The following is a 20,683-nucleotide window of genomic DNA, read 5'->3' as shown; positions in this document are numbered from 1 at the left end:
CTGTTCTCGCCCTCCCCCCTATCTATTTTCTACCTACCATCTATGCTATTTTCTGTACCTTCTCCCCCCTTCTCCCCCTCCCACCCCACTGTTTCTAACCCTCCATGTGTTCTTCATTTCTATGGTTCCACTCCTGATCTAGCTGTCCTCTTGGTTTGCTTTTGTTTTAGGTGTGGTTGTTAATAACTGTGTGTTTGCTGTCCTTTCACTGTTCATATTTTTCATCTTCTTTTTCTTATATAAGTCCCTTTAGCATTTCATATAATAAGGGCTTGGTGATGATGAACTCCTTGAACTTGACCTTATCTGAGAAGCACTTTATCTGTCCTTCCATTCTAAATGAAAGTTTTGCTGGATAAAGCAATCTTGGCTGTAGGTCTTTGGATTTCATGACTTGGAATACTTCTTTCCAGCCCCTTCTTGCCTGTAAGGTCTCTTTTGAGAAATCCGCTGACAGTCTGATGGGTACTCCTTTGTAGGTGACTGTCCCCTTATCCCTTGCTGCTTCTAGGATTCTCTCCTTCATTTTAGTCTTGGCTAATGTAATTATGATGTGCCTTGGTGTGTTCCTTCTTGGGTCCAACTTCTTTGGGACTCTCTGAGCTTCCTGGATTTCCTGGAAGTCTATTTCCTTTGCCAGACTGGGGAAGTTCTCCTCTATTATTTGTTCAAATACGTTTTCCACTTGTGGCTGTTTCTTTCCCCCTTCTGGTACCCCTATAATTCAGATGTTGGAACGTTTAAAGATGTCCTGGAGGTTCCTAAGCCTCTCCTCATTTTGTTGAATTCTCATTTCTTCATTCCTTTCTGGTGGGATGTTTTGTTCTTCCTTCTGGTCCATTCCATTGATTTGAGTCCCAGTTTCCTTTCCATCACTATTGGTTTCCTGTGCATCTCCCTTCATTTCAATTAGTTTAGCCTTCATATGTTCCTCTAATTTGTGACTATGTTCCTCTAATTTGTGACTATAATCTACCAGTTCTGTGAGCATCCTGATAAATAGTGTCTTGAATTGTGCTTCTGAGAGGCTGGCAATTTCTCGGTTGCTTAGAGTTATTGGCTCTGGGACTTTGAGTTCTTCTCGCGCCATCTTTTGGGCTGTTCGTGCCTGTTCCGTAGCAGGATCAGAGCCCTAAAGTGTTCACTAGAACAGGGCAACTAAGTCGCTGGGTTGTGACGCTGTATGTGGGTGCGGGGTCAAAGAGGGACTATGGCGTCCTGTCTGCCGCCTGCCGCCGCGGCCATCACCGGTGCCTCAGTTGCAGCCGTCACCGGGCCCATGCGTTTCGTCCCACTGCCCGCGAGTGTGCCACTGCCGTCAGCCCTCGCCCCCTGGGGCCTGCGTGGTCTGTCTCACTGTGCGTGAATGTGTGCCCGCGGTCAGTCTGCCCCCCACCCCAACTGGTTCCGGCTGCCTGTGCGCCTGGGTCAGGGGACCTGTCCTGCCCGACCCTGCTCGCTGCTGGCTCCGCCCCTCTTACCATCCCGTTGAACGGTTAGGGACTTCCGTATAATTCAATTTTCTGTCCTTTGGTTGTGTCTTTGTTTCTCCAAACCTTTGTTGTATTCAAACTTGGTTGTGGGAGAAGGCACAGTGTTTCCACCTATGCCTCCATATTGGCGGAAGTCACCAACACTTTGTAAGGTAGGGATTATTGTCTGCAGGTGGAGATGTGAAAACTAAGTCTTTGATTAAGTAACCTCCCTGAGATCACAGAACTAGAAAGCAAATGGAAGAGCTGGGATGAAAACCCAAATTTTAAGACTTTGAGGAGCTTTTCTTAACTGGAATTCCTTGAGGGAATTAATCACTAGTGACCTGAATTTCTCTCCACTTTATCTAAATGGTAAGAAGTATGTGCCATCTTTGGGAGAATTAGTAGAATAGTCACTCAGATTTCTCTAGTCTGTTCAGATATATAGGTAGTTAGAGAAGCAGCTCATCAGACCAAAAAGTCTGTAAAATGATGTGCAAAATAATTATGAGGGGATGGGGATGCAAGTGTGACAGATGGTTAAATTATAGAGAATTTTATGGATCTTAAAAGCCAAGCAGAGTAGTTTGGCATACCTCTGACCATGCCATGTTACTCTCCTTTGTTTATAAAGTAAAAACTAATCAGTTTGACTTTATCCCCCCTCTTCACCCCCTTTCCTTGATCTGGCAGAACATACCCGGAGTAGCCAAAGAACTTATATGAACTAGGGGGTGGGGATTGTATGAGGGAATGGTGGGTACAGGGCGGAAGGAGGCTAAGGAGGAAAATTGGGACAGCTGTAATAGCGTAATCAATAAAAAATATATTTTAAAAAACCAAAGTAGATATGGTATGAATATCATACAGTAGAGAGAATGGAATGTTTAAAAAGGTGGCATCTACATCTAAAAAATGCACCCGCAAATGCTGATTATGACACACGACTAAATTAATTTTCTAGTCCATAGTTAGCAAAGCCCTGCTGTTTGCTATATTCCTAAATATGGATTATTTCATCATAGGGCATGTGCTTTATCATCAGCTTTACTAAGGTTGCTAAATTTTTCCCTGAAGGGTTTATATCAATTTGCAGTCCTACCATTACATATGAGTTCTTCTTTCTTAGATTCTTGTGTATGCTTGGTGTTACCAGCTTTAAAAAAATTTTAAATTATTCACATGGATGAGCATCTTTTTCTACATTTGAGTGTTACAATTTTTCCCTTTTGTGCGTTTCTTATTTTTTGCCCTTTAATTTTTTTCTGTTGGGTTGTTGGTCTTTATTTTTGATTGGTAGGAATTTAAAAAAAACTTTAAAAAATATATTTTTCTTTTTTAAAAAATTTTATTTATTTACATTCAGAGGGGAAGGGAAGGAGAGAGGGAGAGAAACATCAATGAATGGTTGCCTCTGGTGTGTTCCCTGCTGGGAACTGGCCTGGAACCCAGGCATGTGCCCTGACTGGGAATCGAACCGAGATCCTCTGGTTTGCAGGCCAGCGCTCAATCCACTGAGCTATGCCAGCCAGGGCTAAAAAAAAACTTTTGGCTACTAATCTTTTGTGGGTTATATGTGAAGTAGATATTATTTCAGACTGAATGCAGCTAAATACAAATCTTACTCTCTTTTAAGTTTTCTTTGCAGTATAGCAGTTATTCTTAAACCAGATTAACTGGATGCACAGAAGGAAATTTTTTCCTGGTAGGTGCAATTTCTTCAAAAGTGGATGGAGGAGTTAAAAAATTAATAGTATTAAAGAATTGGCACTAAGAAATTAAGGTCTGTTTAGATTTCTAAATGGTAAGAGATTTTAGTTTCATAATGGTTTTATTTATTTATTTTTAATTTAATTATTGTTCGAGTACAGTTTTCCATCCCAGCCCACCCCCCCAGTGCTTCCCACCTCCCTCCCATTTCTACCCCCCTTAGTTGTCGTCCATGTGTCCTTTATATTAGTTCCTGTAAATCCTTCCCCCTTTTCCCCTGGAATTCCCTTCCCTCTCCCCTCTGGTCACTGTCCCCCTGTTTTTATTTCAGTGTCTTTGGTTTTAGACTTCAGTTTCATAATTTACTCCTCCTTGGCTTCAGCTTCCAGATTTTAAAACTCATAGTCCGAAATGTGAATGATGCTAAAATACATGAGGTGGCTTGTGAATGTGTGTCTTGGATTTCTCTTTCCAAGTCATAACATCTTCACTAGGCAGACATACCCTTGAATGTGTGCTTTGCTTTTTTTTGTTTGTTTGTTTTTGGAAGGCTAACATAGTCCTTTTATTGTGGGTCAAGTGGGTATCAAATAGGAAAACAAGGCATTTTAACTAATGAGCCTTCCCCTTATACAATGTGGAAGAGGGATAATAAGCCTCACAGTCTGCCTTGGGATGAGGATGTCCTTCTCTGTCTTACTTCTTCCATATCTCTTTTGTGTGTTTTATTTTTGACTCTTTGAATCCTGCCTTCACATTTAAGAACATCTTTCCAGATCCTTCCTCCCTTCCTTCCTTTCTTAATCATCACCCCAGGATATGCTTAGTGATTTGAGAGAGAGAGAGAGAAACATTGATGTGAGGAAGAAACATTGATCCATTGCCTCCCATACACGCCCCAACTGGGGATTGAGCCTGCAGACTTTTGGTGCATGGGACCGTGTTCCAACCAACTGAGCCACCTGGCAACGGCTTTTCTTCTTTTTTCAAAAGGAAAAAGAATAACAAAACAGGAGCGTTAATAATAGATGTATCTCTTCATTAGCCACTTGGTTAGTTTAGAGTGCAGCTGATTTTCTGGGCAGCCTTGCAAACTAGGTTGGTTGCCTAGCAACAGAAGCTGCAATTGGTCCTAGCTCTGATGCAATAGTAAGAATGTGAAGTTATAACAAAAGGAATTCTGACACTGTATTGCATTTCCTCAACCTTTTTTAAAAGTAATTTTAGCTTTCATTCTACTACAGGTGAATAGAAAATAACCTATGGAAAAAAGTTTACTTACCTGCCTTAGTGATTTAAATTAGGAAATCAGAATGGTAGATGGTAGTTTAGAAATTTTAATTGAATGTGTTGCTTATTTACATTTTAGCTGTATTTTCCAAGACTAGCAAGTTAAGTTACATTATTTGAATGTAGTAGAGCTGTCCTGAATGTTAAGGGTGTGTGTTTTTGCTTACCTGTATAGATATGACAGTGGTACATAAAGGAACCATGGAAATAAAGGTATATGAAAAGCATTGTTGTAAAACTGTTTAAATTTGTTGAAATATTAGACTCTTACATCTTAAAGTTTCCTAGATGATCAAAGCTTCCTTTTGGTATGTAAAGGAAAGATTTGAAGGGATTCTTCTGTTTCATCTGAACAGCTAACTCTTGTGGTAGTTACTAAAATTCTGACTTAATGCATGCTACGAAATAAAATTGTCTGTTTTAACTTGATCTGTGATTTGAGCAGAGCAAAGTTGTTTTATTTCTTTGCTATAGAACAGACACCTGGTATATTTGGTGGGCATTGATGGAATTGGAGAATAATCATTAAATGAACAAGTAGAAATCTGAACATTGTATGTGGCTTGAATGAGGTTGATAGATTGGTGAAGATTCTTCATTAATCTTGGTGATTCTTGTTTATAGGATTCACTTAGCCATTTAGGGAGTTATTGGCAGATTCCTGAGTTTGTAATAAGATTTGTCATCTTCAGTCGTTTGAATGAGCCTTTTTCTCTGGGGGAGTAAAATATGAGAGTATCCGTGGCATCAGTCACCCTTGTAGGCCTCTACTTTAGAAGGGGAACAAAGCACCGTCTCTTCCAGTGTTCTAGTTGTCGTAGAGAGCATAAAGGTAAAATAATTTGGTTAATGGTATTGATAGACTATTATAAAATCATCTTAACAGGCAGAAGCATCTGGAGGAGCAGATACGAAATTAGAGAACTTGATCCATGCTCACTCTTCAGAGCTAGGGGTAGTCTGTTTAGTATGTGATGAAAGCTATTGCTTTAGCTTTCATGTACATACTCCATATTATCTAGTTAATCCATACTATCTCCATTTTTTAAGTTAAATATGTACTAGTCCAAGGAAGATGTCTATGAAAAGAAAATGAATAAAAATTAGGACTGACAGTAATTTTACTTTTTTGGTTTTTGTCAGAGTATTTCCAAATTTTTATGTATGTATTTAGTTTTAGGCTATTGACTTGACATCTAAGAATAGGCTAGATAGCTCTTTCAAGAAAAATATGCTTAATTTTGGAGAAGAGACCTCTAATGCATTTTGGTATAAATGGTGGGAGTTTTGCAGTTTCTACTGCAGATTACTCTCTGCCTGTTCTTGTATGTACTATAAAATAATCCCGTGTTGTTTGGATTGTAATTTCAGTTAATCTAAATGATCTTGTCTAATTAAATTGATATGCCTTAAAAAAGAAAAAGAAATTCAAGAGGTCTGTTGGGGGTATTGCCAATGAAAGGTAAAGGAGGTGGAAGTAAAATTGGACAGGGAAAACTTTCAGATCACAAATGGGCTTGTTCTTCCTTCACTCAGGAAGTTCCAGGTTGCCCTCTGGTATCATTTCCCTCCAGTCTGAAGAACTTACTTTAGCAGTTCTTTTATAGCAGGTTTTCTGTCATTAGCTTCATCTTGTCTTTATCTGAGACTCATTCCTGAAGGATATTTTCACTTAATATAAAATTCTGGGATGACAGTTTTTTGCATTCAGTACTTGAAAAATGTCATGTCACTTCGTTCTGGTCTCCATGGTTTCTTTTGAGAAATCTGGTCACTGGAATCATAGTTCCCTTATAAGGAATGCATCACTTTTCTCTAGCTACTTTCTTTTTTAAAAAATATATTTTATTCATTATGCCATTACAGTTGTCCTATTTCCCCCCCCTTCACTCCCCTCTACCCTGCACACCCCTCCCCCACCATTCCCCCCTTTTGTTCATGTCCATGTGTCACAAGTTCTTTAGATTCTGTATTTCCCATAGTATTCCTGTCCTCCCCCCTGTCTATTTTCTACCTACTGTCTATGCTACTTAGTCTCTGTACGTTCTCCCCCCTTCTCCTCCTCCCACTCCCCTGTTGCTAACCCTCCATGTGATCTCCATTTCTATGTTTCCACTCCCGATCAAGCTGTCCTCCTAGTTTGCTTTTGTTTTAGGTGTGGTTGTTAATAACTGTGAGTTTGCTGTCCTTTCACTGTTAATATTTTTTATCTTGTTTTTCTTAGATAAGTCCCTTTAACATTTCATATAATAAGGGCTTGGTGATGATGAACTCCTTGAATTTGATCTTATCTGAGAAGCACTTTTATCTGCCCTTNGGGGACACGGGAGAGGCAACTGATCGACATATCTCTTGCGGCTTCTAGAATTCTCTCCTTCATTTTAATCTTGGCTAATGTAATTATGATATGCCTTGGTGTATTCCTTCTTGGGTCCAAGTTCTTTGGGACTCTCTGAGCTTCTTGGACTTCCTGGAAGTCTGTTTCCTTTGCCAGACTGGGAAAGTTCTCCTTTATTATTTGCTCAAATAAGGTTTCCACTCGTGGCTGTTCCTCTTCCCCTTCTGGTACCCCTATAATTCGGATGTTGGAATGTTTAAAGATGTCCTGGAGGTTCCTAAGCCTCTCCTCATTTTTTTAAATTTCTTTTTTCTTCATTCTTTTCTGTTTGGTCATTTTTTTCTTCCTTCTGGTCCACTCCCTTGATTTGAGTCCCAGTTTCCTTTCCATCACTATTGGTTTCCTGTGCATTTCCCTTCATTTCACTTAGTTTAGCCTTCATTTGTTCCTCTAATTTGTGACTAAAATCAACCAGTTCTGTGAGCATCCTGATGACCAGTATTTTGAACTGTGCATCTGAGAGGTTGGCTATTTCTTGGTCACTTAGAGTTATTGGCTCTGGGGCTTTGAGTTCTTCTTGAGCCATGATGTTTTGGTCTGTTTGCACCTATTATGTATGAGGAGCAGAGCCCTAGGTGTTCGCCAGGGTGGGGCAACTCAGTCGCTGGGTTGTGATACTATATGTGGGGGCGGGGTCCAAGAGGGGCAATGGCAGTCTCGTCTGCTGCTTCCTGCTGCTGGGGCCTGTGCGGTCTGTCTCACTGCTGGCTCCTTCGCCTGGTTTATCTGCACATGAATGTGTGACCGTGGTCAGCCTGCCATCTTGCACCCTCACTGGGTCTGCCTGACGCAACCCCACACCTGGGATCCGCCCACGGCTGCCTGTGCGCCTGGGTGGGGGATCTTTCCTGCCTGACCCTGCTCTGCTGCTTGCTCCGCCCCTCTTACTGGTCTGGCTGAATGGTTCATTGTTGTCAGACTTCTGTATAGTTCAATTTTCTATGTTTTGGCTGTGTTTTTGTTACTAAAACTTTGTTGTCTTTAAACTTGGTTGTGGGAGAAGGCACAGTGTTTCCACCTATGCCTCCATCTTGGCTGGAATTTTCTTGATTTATTTCTTGATACCATTGTTAGCACACTTACTTAACAGCATGATAAATCATGGTCCGTGTTTTTGTGTGTTTTTTAGTTTTGTTGTAATTGGTTTTTAGTTTTATAACTTTGTGACTAAAGATGTTTGGTATGATTTCCTGATATGATTTCAATATTCTTAAATTTATTGATACTTGTATTTTAGCCTACCATGTGTATCCTGGAAAATGTTCCATATGCACTTCAAAAGAATATGTATTCTGCTTTTGTGTGAAATGTGTATCCTGGACATTTTTAATGTTTTGTTATGAGGCTCTAGGTTTTGTTTAAATTCTATGGAAAATGTTGATGTTTTTGTTTTAGTGTGCAGTTGACCTGGAGGTAGGTTCATTACACAGGTTGTGGCCAGTCTTCTCTGAGTTGTAGTTTCAATGTCAGCTTTGTTTACAAAGCTATTACAGAACTATTTTATTGTGTCCTGTTTGTGTGCCAACCAGTAGCCATTTTAGGACTTGGAAACCAGGTCTGTCCCCTAGTTCAGTTTTCAAAGTCTGTGGTATGCTGCTTAGGGTCATAACCATGCATGTGCAACTCACGTATAAGCCTAGGAGTGCATAAACAACTTTAAGGGGTCACTTTTCTAAGTTCTTCCCTCTCTGTGTCTTTCTGGTATTTTCTGGTTCTCTAGGGCTACTATTTTGGTAATCTGGCCAGAAAGCTGTGGCTTCACTTACTTGCCTTGATGTTGTTTGTGTCTGGGCCTAGATAGTGGAAGGACAGTGAGCAAAGATGCATTAGGGGTTTTCCCCCTCTCTTGGGACTACAACTCCTGACTGGAAAGGACTCTGCTTTCAGAGCTTTAGATAGTCTGCCGTGGTGGGCAGAGTTCTAAAGCTGCCTTCCCAAGATTCTTGTTCCCTTGTTATTCAATCAAACATTAATCTAGGGACTGCTCTGAAGGGACTTGGCAGATATAATTAAGATTACTAAATAGTTGGCCTAAAAATGGGGAGATTAGCCCTGGCTGGAGTGGCTCAGTGGATTGAGCACGGGACTGTGAAGCAGAGTCACCAGTTCGATTCCCAGTAGGGGACACATGAAAGGCAACCACACATTGATGTTTCTCTCCCACTCTTTCTCCTTCCCACCCCCTCTCTCTAAAAATAAATAGATAAAATACTTTTTAAAAAATGGGGAGATATTTACATGGGCCCGATGTAATACCATGAGCCCTTAAAAGCAGCAGAGGTGGGCAGGGAGATTCAAAGTGTGAGAGGGATGTCATTTGTGTCGTTGGCTTTGAAGCTAGGAGAAGGGGCATGAGACCTGGAATGTGGGTAGCCTTTAGGATCTGAGAACAGCCCCTACTCTAGTCAGTAAGGAATCAGGGACTCCAGCCCTACAACTGCATGGGACAGTTCTGACAGCAGCCTCAATGAGCCTAGAAATCGGTTTCTTCCTGGATTCCTGATAAGAGGCCAGATCACTGCCACCTTGATTTCAGCTTTGTGGGACCTGAAGCAGAGAAATACCTGAGTCTATTGGATTTCTGACCTACAGAGCTGTGAGTTAATAAAATTGTGTTGTTTTAAGTTGCAATAGAAAATGAATATACCCGCAGACTGGCTTGAGCTAGAGGTGGAAGAAAATAAAGAGAGTGGTAAAAAGCATGCAGTTTCCCTTATTTTCTGAGTGGTGGGAAAGCCCATTCCTCTTCCTTATGGCAGAACCAAATGGTTTTCCCTAGAGCTCTCTCTTCACGTCCTGGACACCGAGTTCTGGGTTTTGGCTGCATTGCATCCACCTGAGAGATCTTGAGGAGAGAGAAGTAGCAAACTTACTACCAGTTCTATGACCTTCTTTCTCAATCCATGAACGACTGTTCACTTTTTAGTGTCTCCAAATAGTTGCTTTATTTATTCTGTCGTGATTTTATAACTGCATTCAGTGGGAGGGACAGGGTAGAGTGTGCTTACTTGATCTTATCCAGAACTGAATTAGTTTATTATGAAAAGAATTTTGTTTTTTGTGTGGAGAGTGGTAATCTCCAGTGGTAGTTTCTGCTAGTACTTTAATGTACGTTCTTGCATTTTTCTTAAGCATTTGCAGGTGTTCTTTTTTTTTAAACAGCAACAACAATAAAAATGGGGGTCATAATTTTGTAGAGGCTGCTTTATTAGGGGCATTTTTACATGTTAGTATGTACACAGTAATGAACTTCACTTTTTAATTGTGAATAGTAATACTAAAATAGTAGCGACTACCATTTCATTTAACCAGTATGGGAGTGTATTAGTTTGCTAGGGCTGCTATAATAGTACCACAGACAATGTGGCTTAAACAAACATTTATTTTCCACAATCTTGGAGACTAGAAGTTCGAGATCAAGGTGTTGGCAGGGTTGCTTTCATCTGAAGCTTCTCTGCTTGGGTTGTAGATAGCCATCTTCTTCTTGTGTCTTCACATGGTGTCTTAGTCAGCTTATGACATTTTACAATACCATAGACTGGGTAGTTTAAACAACAAAAAATTTATTTCTCACAATTCTGTAGACTGAGAAGTCCAAGATCAAGGTCCTAGCCAATTTATTTCCTATTAAGGGCAGACAAGCTCCTTTTTGGCATGCTGATTACTGCCTTCTCACTGCGTCCTCATATGGTGGGGAGCGGTAGGGAGAAGAAGGTGGGGGAGAACATGCAAGAACACGTGCTCTTGTGTTTCTTCCTTGTTTTCCCTTACAACTTCGTTTAACTTTTATCACCTCCTTACAGACAATTATAGTCATATGCAGTTAGGCCTTCAATGTAGGAATTGGGGCTGGGGGGACACACAAACATTCAGTCCAATACACATGTTCTTCCCTCTGTACTTGTCTGTGTCCTAATTTCCTATTTTTAAAAAAATTAGGATACCAATCCTAATGGATTAGGACCCACCCTAAAGACCCCATTTTAACTTGGTGTATATTGGGAGTTAGGATTTCAACACAGAAATTTTGAGAGGACGCAGTACAGCCCATGATAGGGTGGTAGTGTTATGTTTTCCCCTTAGGGTAAGGAAGCTGAGGCTCAAAAACCTTGTGTAATGTGGCCGAGATCACAAAGTTGATAAAGGGTAGAACCAGGATTCAAGTCCAGGCAGATTGGCTTTCTTAACCACCTGGTCATGCCCCCTACCTCCATTCCCCACCTTGGCACTGCAGTTGTTGAGTTAGATTATTTAACTAATTCTGTGTTGAGCGTATGGGTTTTCACTCCTTTTTTTTTTATCCTATTAGTGCTGCATTGAACATGGTTTTTCAGGTATCACTGTGCACCTCTGAAAATAATTGCTATTGTATAATGCCTAGAAATCAATTACTCACAGAAATCATTATTAAATTTATATGTTTTTGCAAAATGCCCTCTAAAACATCACCTGTTTACTCTCTCAGCAATAACCAATGAGTGTCAAGTTTTAGAAAGGAGCAATGGAAAAACTACTTCCTGTCATGGGCTACAGAAGAATTTGAATTGGATACTTATTGGGGGCATCTCACAGTGAAATGAAGGCCATCCTTTCTTTTAGATGGGGTGAAAATTGTGTACAATGATGCATCCTAATCGATTCATGGGTTACTTTCTCTTTTTCAGAATTTTGATTCTGACATAAGCAGTGTGGGAATAGATGGCTGCTGGCAGGCAGACAGCCAGAGGCTTCTCAATGAGGTGATGGTGGAACACTTCTTTCGACAAGGAATGCTGGACGTAGCCGAGGAGCTCTGCCAGGTAACGGTGTGCCAACTGCAGGAAGGTGAAAAAGAAACAAAGGAGCTCTTTGTGGAGCTTTGAGTCTTCTTTTAGCCATAAAAGATAGATTTTTAGTATTTTAATGATCAGGACTAACCTCATTTTACTAGGAGATCTTTTTTATAATTGGAAAAAATTAATAATCCCAGAACTTCTTAATTGGATTATTTCCTTATTCCTGCCCCCAAATGTTGGTTTTGAGTCCTTAACAAAGTCACCAGAAGGGTTGCTACTGTTTTCATTTACTTTTGATAGGGAAGGTTAGTATAGAAGAGAACAAAGAGGTTTATGTCTGTCCTTCTATTCTAGCCCAACCTGTAGAATTTTATCAAATGAATTGAAAGCTAAAATTTACTTCAGATGGGTATCATTTGTCTTTTATTTCTATTAGACGTAAGTGTAGGGATCTCAGAGCACTTTACCAAATACGATCTAATCATAATGGTAGCAGCTGCCATGTACTGAGTACTTACCACTTACCTTTATTTCTCATGGCAGTCCTCCTGGGAAGTAGCATCTGACGTCTGGCGCAGAAACTTTCTTAAGACCATACAGGTTCTTAGTAAAGTAACTAGGTAGGATTCAGTCCCAAATTTATGCATCTGCAAATTGTGTCCTTTGCTACCATGCGCTGTTGTATTTTCTGATGAGAACGGGTCCTACACTAGATCTTAGCCAAAAAGCAGAGGAGCTTTTTTACTGTATTTTCTGTTGAAGGACTGTAAAGGTTAAATAATTTAGGGCTAGTCTGTAAACAAAACCTCCAGTCCTGTTATATTTTAAACAGATAATTATAACTTAGGTCTTTCTCTGTACTGTATGAGAATTATGTTTGTCTATATAAAGTTCATAAAGTAAATTGTCATTTAGGATTAAGTTTGTTTATAAATAACAAAGACCCAAAATACCATTGGCTTAAACGATTTTTCTTTTGCACAAAAATAGGAGGTAGTAAGTCATCTACAGCATATACTATAGTAGCTATGCTCCATGAAGCCCTTAGGGACCAAGGCTCTTTGTAGCTGCCCTGTTTCTAAGCTGTCCCTTGTCCTCGTGGTCTAGTATGCCAGTGAAAACTGTACCTTTTGGTATTCCAGGAAGGGGCAAAGAGTATATACTTATAGTTCATTGGCCAGAACTTTGTGTTGCAGTCATACCCAGCTTTATTCCGTATGACTATATGCCCAGCTAAAATTTAGGGGTTCTACTACTTCGGAAAAGGAGAAAGAATGATAATGGGTCGCAGTCATCAGTGTCCTCCATAGAAATACATGTTAAAAAAAAAGATCTTGAATGGTTTGTCCCATATTTAATTTATAATATGCTTTTAGTATATCTCTATCCCAATTACTGCTAACAAAAGTTCTTTCTATTTTTTTTTCAGGAATCTGGTCTTTCTGTAGACCCCAGTCAGAAAGAACCATTTGTGGAGTTAAATCGAATATTAGAAGCATTAAAAGTCAGAGTTCTGAGACCTGCTCTGGAGTAAGTTACTGAGTTTGTTTTCTTTTGAGTACTTTGAGAGAACTCTGTAAGAAAACTTTTTAGAAAACACATTAGAGATTTTGAGATCTGTGTCACACCTGGGGTATACATCAGAGAAATTAAGGGTGAATTATTTTTTTTCTTTTAGCTAAGGGAATATGGGAGATGTGTGATATGAGGAATGGTTAGAGCTTACTTCACTTATCAGTTGATCTGAATTCCCATGAGAGAAAGGGTTTCCTGTCTCCAGGCTATACCGTTACTTTAGACTAGTATTATAACTGAGCACTGTTGTTTGGACAGGCTGAGTTTGATATTTGAACTTACATAAGGGGCCAGGTTCTGCACTAGTATTTTAAAAAACAGTGTAATTGGAGCTAAGTTGTATGTGTAAAGAGAGCAAAGATTGTTATGAAGGAGTTCTATTCTAATAACCACTGTAAAATTTAATTATTTACTGTGAACTTGTTATTGCTATGAATTATCCAGAATTACTAAGCCATGATAAATACCATCCTAGACTGAGTCAGCCAATTTTTTTGTAAAGGGCCAGATAGTAAGTATTTTAGGTTTTGCAAGCCACATAAAGTTTCCATCATATGTTCTTTGTTTTATTTTACAATCCTTTCAAAATGTAAAAAAACTAGCTTGGCCATCTGGCATACAAAGTGAGCAGCAAGCCACATTTGGCCCTTGACCATAGTTTGCTGGCCCTTGCTTGTCCTAGAAGTTTTTAATGTGAGGATTACTAGGTTATTTATTGAAAGAAAGAAAGGAGGGTGGGAGAAAAGCTCCTAAAAAGAAGAAACTAGTTGATAGAAACAGTGATGTTGTTGTGAGATCATGGCCTTAGAATCCTAAGTATTCTAAGTATTTTAAAATTGGCGGTATTTGAGACTGTTGTTACCAGAAAAAAGTTGTTTGGAAGATCTTTTTGATTTCATAAAATGCACATTTTTTTCTACTAACCTATTTAATTTTTATAACTTATTTTTATAGCGTTCTTAGACCAGCCCAGATAAACAGGTAGCGAAAGATAAATTTCTGTGTAAATTTATAAATTATCAATTCCTGTATAAATTAAATGTGAGATAGGTAGGTACTATATTTTTGAAGATAGATGTTACTTAAATGGTACCATTGGCTGTGATGCATAGTACCTTTATAATTTTTTGATTTTTTAAAAGCACATTTCAGATTGTGATACACCTGGAAGATTAAATTCATATACCTCTAATACCTCTTAAATAAAGTACGGCAACCACCCTTCTGTCTCCTTCCGTATTTCATATAGATAAAGCATCTGTAAAGGGGGGGTGAGGGAACCTAATAAAAAATATGGGTTTTCTGAATGTTATATAGTGATTGGGAAATAATATATGAGTTATTCAAGGTAGTATTTATTTATCCATTAATTTCTCAGGCTTTTCATCAAACTTTTATTGAGTGCTTGCTGTGTACCAGTATTTGGACATCCTCAGCCAAGTATTCAAGGCCTTTTCCTTTTGGAATGAAGGAAATTGAAAAGACCCTTTTAACCTTGTTCTTTTTCTATAAGATCTAAATGTCTTACTGATAACTGTTATCATACACATTAGATATTTCTGTGACTGTTTCCTGTTATAGCCTCAAGCAGTGCCTTTCAGGCAAAGGGAAGGCTTGTTCCACCCAGTTGGTGGTAAGTGTAAATTACAGTAAAAGTTTTCTCATTTCACTTTTCTGGAACTACTGCCATGTTATTGACATACACCAAAATGGAGGAATGTAGTGACAGTTATAGTGTTGAGTACTTATAATGTGCTTAGCATTGTTCTAAGCATTTAACAGGCATTACTGTGTACTTATGTTTTACATGTATTAATTTATAATCCTCATAATAATCCTATGAAGTAGGTATTCATTTTACAGAGGAGGAATTAAGGCCTGGAACATACTCTCTGAAAAACAAAAAATACAGAGTCAAAGGTTGTATGATAAATGCTTCACAAAAGATTTCCTTAATACTCTCCTGTAAGAGATTTACTTCGGTATTTTAGATGGTCCATTGGCAATCCTAAAGAAACTCATTAAATTTTGTACCCAGTGTTTCCTATGCATATTTGACTGAAGAATCCTTGTCTACCCACACTCCCACAATGCCTATTAAAACCCACAAAATTGGAGTTTAAGGAATATAAGTTTAGAAAATGATAGTTTAATAGAAATCTCTCTTACAACAACTCAAACTTTTCTGATTCTTGCCTATTACTGCTGGATATAAACAGTATTTACCTAGCATCTTTTATGGGTAAGGTAGAGAAAATTCACTCTGCGTGTAGCAAAAGTTGAAAAATGTAGGCCATCACTTTGGGGAGCTGTGGTTCAGATATAAGGGGAACATATCTTTCAGTTGTGTGGCATCTTCTTTTTGTACCTGCTGGGAGGAAGGCATATGGAACCACCCAAGAAGGGAAAGAGGAAGGTGAGAGGCTGTAGTAGTTCCTTCCAGGCAGCCTAGGCAGTTGAAGAGACAGGCCAGCCAGAAAAATTAGTATAGAAGGGCTAGATGAGAAAGAAGTCTGGAGTTAGCTAGTAATTGCAAATAGTGAGAGACAATGGAAAGAAGGCAGAAAAGAATAGTGACATAGTAGAGAGAAATGGCAGAACAGCTTAATTACACTTACAGATCAGCAGGCTGCCTACTTTTTGTTTCTGCCCTCATATTTCTGAGTTTGTGTGCTCAATGGAAAGGATACAGAAGGGAAGATAACACAATGGAATGTAAAGGCCAAGAGGGAAAAACATATTTGGGGTAATAATATCATTTTCTGTTTTACGTTTGTTGCTGGCAAAATTTAAGTGAAGTTCTAAGACAATAGATACGCCTCAGGAGGAAGAATAGGCTTGGCCAACACTCACCTGGACATATTCTCACCATGGAATTGAATAGATAAGCCATGACAATAGAGAAATTGAGAATCTCTATAAAAATAACGGGAAAATGAAATAAATAATCCATGGAATTGTTTTAAAGAGGGGGTTAGACTAGGCCAGGACAGGGAGTTAAGAAGAAAGACACTGGAATTTTGTGCTTGTAAAATGCCGATTTATTATTAACTTAGGTTAATACAATCTCTTGGTTTCGTGGTAGGAAACTGGCAGTAAATAAGGCAATGTTATATTTAAGTACCATATCAAAAACCACCAGTTTCCAAAACTGTGCTGATCAATGGGGAGGCCCCTGCCACACCTGCTATTAGGCACATTTACCAAACTGCATTTCTGAGAAACTCATGTAAAGTTGGAAGTGTGTGTATTGTGCTTTTAAGTAGATTTAAATGTGTAATTTTATAGTTTGTATGTTTTCTTAAATGCTATGTTAAGAACGAAGATTCACACTAGTTCTGAGAAGAGTAAAATGTTAGCAATTCCAGTGATGGACTCAATCCTTATATGAGAAATTACTATTGAAAATCTCTCAGATATACTATGTTAGCTCTCCATTTCAGTCTCTAAAGCAAAGTTCATAGGGTTCCTAACTTTTGGCTGAACTTTGATTTTCATAATTTTTGCAATTCTCTGAATTTTTATTTTTTATTTATTTTGTTTTTTAATTTTTTTAAATATATTTTATTGATTATGCCATTACAGTTGTTCTATTTCCCCTCCACCCTGCACACCCCCTCCCCTACCATTTCTCCCCTTTAGTTTATGACCATGTGTCTCAAGTTCTTTAGATTCTATATTTCCCCTACTGTTCTTGCCTTCCCCCCCTATCTATTTTCTACCTACCGTCTATGCTACTTATTTTCTGTACCTTCTTCCCCCTTCTCCTCCTCCCACTCCCCTGTTGCTAACCCTCCATGTGATCTTCATTTCTGTGTCTCCAGTCCTGTTTTTAGGTGTCTGCTTAGTTAGCTTTTGTTTTAGGTGTGGTTGTTAATAACTGAGTTTGCTGTCCTTTCACTGTTCATATTTTTATCTTGTTTTTCTTAGATAAGTCCCTTTAACATTTCATATAATAAGGGCTTGGTAATGATGAACTCCTTGAACTTGACCTTATCTGAGAAGCACTTTATCTGCCCTTCCATTCTAAATGAAAGCTTTGCTGAATAGAGCAATCTTGGCTGTAGGTCTTTGTATTTCATGACTTGGAATACTTCTTTCCAGCTCCTTCTTGCCTGTAAGGTCTCTTTTGAGAAATCCGCTGACAGTCTGATGGGAACTCTTTTGTAGGTGACCTGTCCCCTTATCTCTTGCGGCTTCTAGGATTCTCTCCTTCGTTTTAATCTTGGCTAATGTAATTATGATATGCCTTGGTGTGTTCCTTCTTGGGTCCAACTTCTTTGGGACTCTCTGAGCTTCCTGGATTTCCTGGAAGTCTATTTCCTTTGCCAGACTGGGGAAGTTCTCCTTTATTATTTGTTCAAATAAGTTTCCCACTTGTGGCTGTTCCTCTTCCCCTTCTGGTACCCCTATAATCCGGATGTTGGAATGTTTAAAGATGTCCTGGAGGTTCCTAAGCCTCTCCTCATTTTTTTAAATTTCTTTTTTCTTCATTCTTTTCTGTTTGGTCATTTCTTTCTTCCTTCTGGTCCACTCCCTTGATTTGAGTTCCAGTTTTCTTTCCATCACTATTGGTTTCCTGTGCATTTCCCTTCATTTCACTTAGTTTAGCCTTCATTTGTTGCTCTAATTTGTGACTAAAATCAACCAGTTCGGTGAGCATCCTGATCACCAGTGTTTTGAACTTTGCATCTGAGAGGTTGGCTATTTCTTGGTCGCTTAGAGCTATTGGCTCTGGGGCTTTGAGTTCCTCTAGAGCCGTGTTTTGGACTGTTCACGCCTGTTACGTACAAGGAGTGGAGCCCTAGGTGTTCGCCAGGGTGGGGCAACTCAGTCGCTGGGTTGTGACACTATATGTGGGGGCAGGGTCCAAGAGGGGCAGTGGCGGTCCCCTCTGCTGCTTCTCGGGGCTGGAGCCTGTGCAGTCTGTCTCACTGCTTGCTCCTTCACTGGTTTATCTGCATGCGAATGTGTGATTGCGGTCAGCCTGCTGCCTTATGCCCTCACTGGGTCTGCCTGTTGCCACCCCACGGCTGCCTGTGCGCCTGGGTGGGGGTATCTTTCCTGCTTGACCCTGCTCTCCTGCTTGCTCCATCCCTCTTACTGGTCTGGCTGAATGGTTCATTGTTGTCAGACTTCTGTATAGTTCAATTTTCTATGTTTTGGCTGTGTTTTTGTTACTAAAACTTTGTTGTCTTTAAACTTGGTTGTGGAAGAAGGCACAGTGTTTCCACCCATACCTCCATCTTGGTGGAAGTCACAATTCTCTGAATTTTTATGCACTTGATTTAGTCACCAGTAATGATCAGCCAGGTCCACACCTGTGGAGTGAATAAATGTCACTCATTTCCCTGAACTTCATTGTTTACCCCCAGGAATATAGCCTTAAAGGAAACTAGAAAAAGGAGATATTCGTAAGCCTTGAAAAATGTAGTGATGGGTTGTAGTGGAGTGTACTGTGGGAATAGGCAAGAGGCATTTTTATTTCACTGTTACCAGAAATAGACACCAGCACAGATTGGCCAATTTGTGAGAGGAGAGAGAAAAACAGATTAATTCTGTCAGTTAGATTCCTAGGGGAGAACAGTTAACTGGGAAGGTAGAGTCTTGTTTTAATTATTTTTGGAATAATATGGAAATTCTAAATGTGGAGCTAACAATATGCCAAGTCTTTTTAGAGACCTGACAAGTAGGATAATTAATGCTTAGTGTTTCTGTGGGGTGACTGGTAGATGTGGGTTGCTAATAAGTACGTATTATTGTTTTAGGGTCTTTTTATGGAAGAGACCCAAAAAGTCTGGAGGCTGCAGGGGCAGTGAACAGAGATAGATAATTGTGACATCGTGACCTTAATGGGTGTCATCCTTTGTCTGCAGCATTTCTCTGAAAAGAGTGGTTCCAAAGCCTGCATCGGAGATTTGGGAGCAGAATTTTGTAAAAAAAATCACAGTAAAGTTATAATATAACTGAATGTTTACTAGCTTGCTGGTTTATGCTATAGTGGTGATTGGTTTATTAAAAATTAAAAATCAAAAGTGTTCTGCTAGAAATGCCATTATCCAGAGTATAGCATCCTATATCCTCAAATGTCTAACTAGGTTTTTCTCTTTTTGGTCATGTTTTGTAGTGCTTTGTAGACAGTGGGTTAAACTTTTGGTTCTGATCATAGTTTTGTGCTTTGCAGGTTTTCGATTTGGTTGTTACAAGGTTCATTAAACCTGTGACTATCTTCTACCTCCATTTTTGCTCCATGAGTCAAATACCCAAATACTCAGTGTGAACTTCTGGCTAAGAAAACTTGAAACATTTTTGAAGGGGATTAACTCATACATGCACATTGTCATGTTCTCACCCAGTTGCTTCTTTAAAAATTAAAGTGGCACAGAGTGTTACATGGAAGTGCCCATGTAATTTTGAAAAAAATAATCTTAAATATAATTTTCTTACTGAAAATATGACTTTGAAGAATGGTCCCAGTTCATCCATTCAGTAAACACATACTAAGTAGTTATTATTGACTGTCTTTTTGTGCCAGTCTCTGTGTACAGTGCTTTAACCAGTCCCCTCTTTTGATGCCCACAACCCTTCTGAGTGCCCCCATTTAATAGTAAGGAAATAGACTTAGGGAATTAGGTAGTAGATTGCCCAGATTCACACTGCAGAGCTAGATTTAAGTCCAGGAGTAGTTGATTCTTCTAACCTGTACTCCTTATCTGTGTATCCCATTCAAAATAGGGGGTGTGAGAAGATGAGCAAGACACAGCCCCTGCCTTATGAGACCAGAAACCATCCTACCAAAGAGATTATACAGTGAGCCATGCGAGAGGTTCAAATAAAGAATATCTAAAGCCCTGGCTGGTGTAGCTCAGTGGATTGAGTGCAGGCCTTCAAACCACTTGATCGTGGTTCGATTCTCAGTTAGGGCACATGCCTGGGTTGCAGGCCAGTTCCTGGCAGGGGACCCACCAGAGGCAACCATACATTGCTATTTCTCTCCCTCTGTCCTTCCCTTCCCCTCTAAAGATAAATAAATAAAATCTTGAAAAAAAGAGTATCTAAAGTTCAGTGAATTATTAGGAAAATTATAGAAAGTATGGTAATTCAGACTGGGCCTTGAATTTTTTAACTCTACTCTCAGCTACTCAGTTTGTGTTTGTACTTTTGTAAAAAATTAACTAGCACCTATGTTGGGAGAAAGGCTTTTAATTGTGTAGTGGGAACAAGTTTTCTCATTGGACTAGCTTAAATTCACCTGAACACATCACTATTGATGGTAATGCAAGTTGCTAGACCAGATTATCTGAACATCTTTGCATGTTTTTCTTGTCCTGTACCTCTCTACCTTCATTCTATTGTCAGTGGGCCTATTTTCTTTCTTTAATTTTTCATGCTACATGACTGATGGCTTTAATTTATTGTGTTGGACAACCACTGCTTTCTTCATCCACTGCTTGCATATT

The 20,683-nt window shown here is 39.3% G+C and overlaps 1 protein-coding gene across 4 annotated transcripts in view; it reads left to right on the top strand.

Annotated features, from left to right (window-relative positions):
• Positions 1–20,683, top strand: part of RMND5A (required for meiotic nuclear division 5 homolog A) — a 69,130-nt gene that overhangs the window by 27,657 nt on the left and 20,790 nt on the right. For all 4 annotated transcript variants that reach the window (XR_005065456.1, XM_037038943.1, XM_037038936.1 and 1 more), the window contains exons 3-4: positions 11,538–11,672; positions 13,078–13,178. Coding sequence is in view for 3 of the 4 variants with exons in the window: in XM_037038943.1 (XP_036894838.1) it covers positions 11,538–11,672; positions 13,078–13,178 (236 nt within the window). In the remaining variant the exon portion in view is untranslated. The remainder of the gene's footprint in view (positions 1–11,537; positions 11,673–13,077; positions 13,179–20,683) is intronic.

This window comes from Sturnira hondurensis, unplaced genomic scaffold (genome assembly GCF_014824575.4).
Source record: "Sturnira hondurensis isolate 20B ecotype Veracruz unplaced genomic scaffold, ASM1482457v3 Scaffold0002039, whole genome shotgun sequence".
In the NCBI taxonomy this organism is placed as follows: Eukaryota; Metazoa; Chordata; class Mammalia; order Chiroptera; family Phyllostomidae; genus Sturnira; species Sturnira hondurensis.
This window is presented reverse-complemented; position numbering and strand designations above follow the sequence as displayed.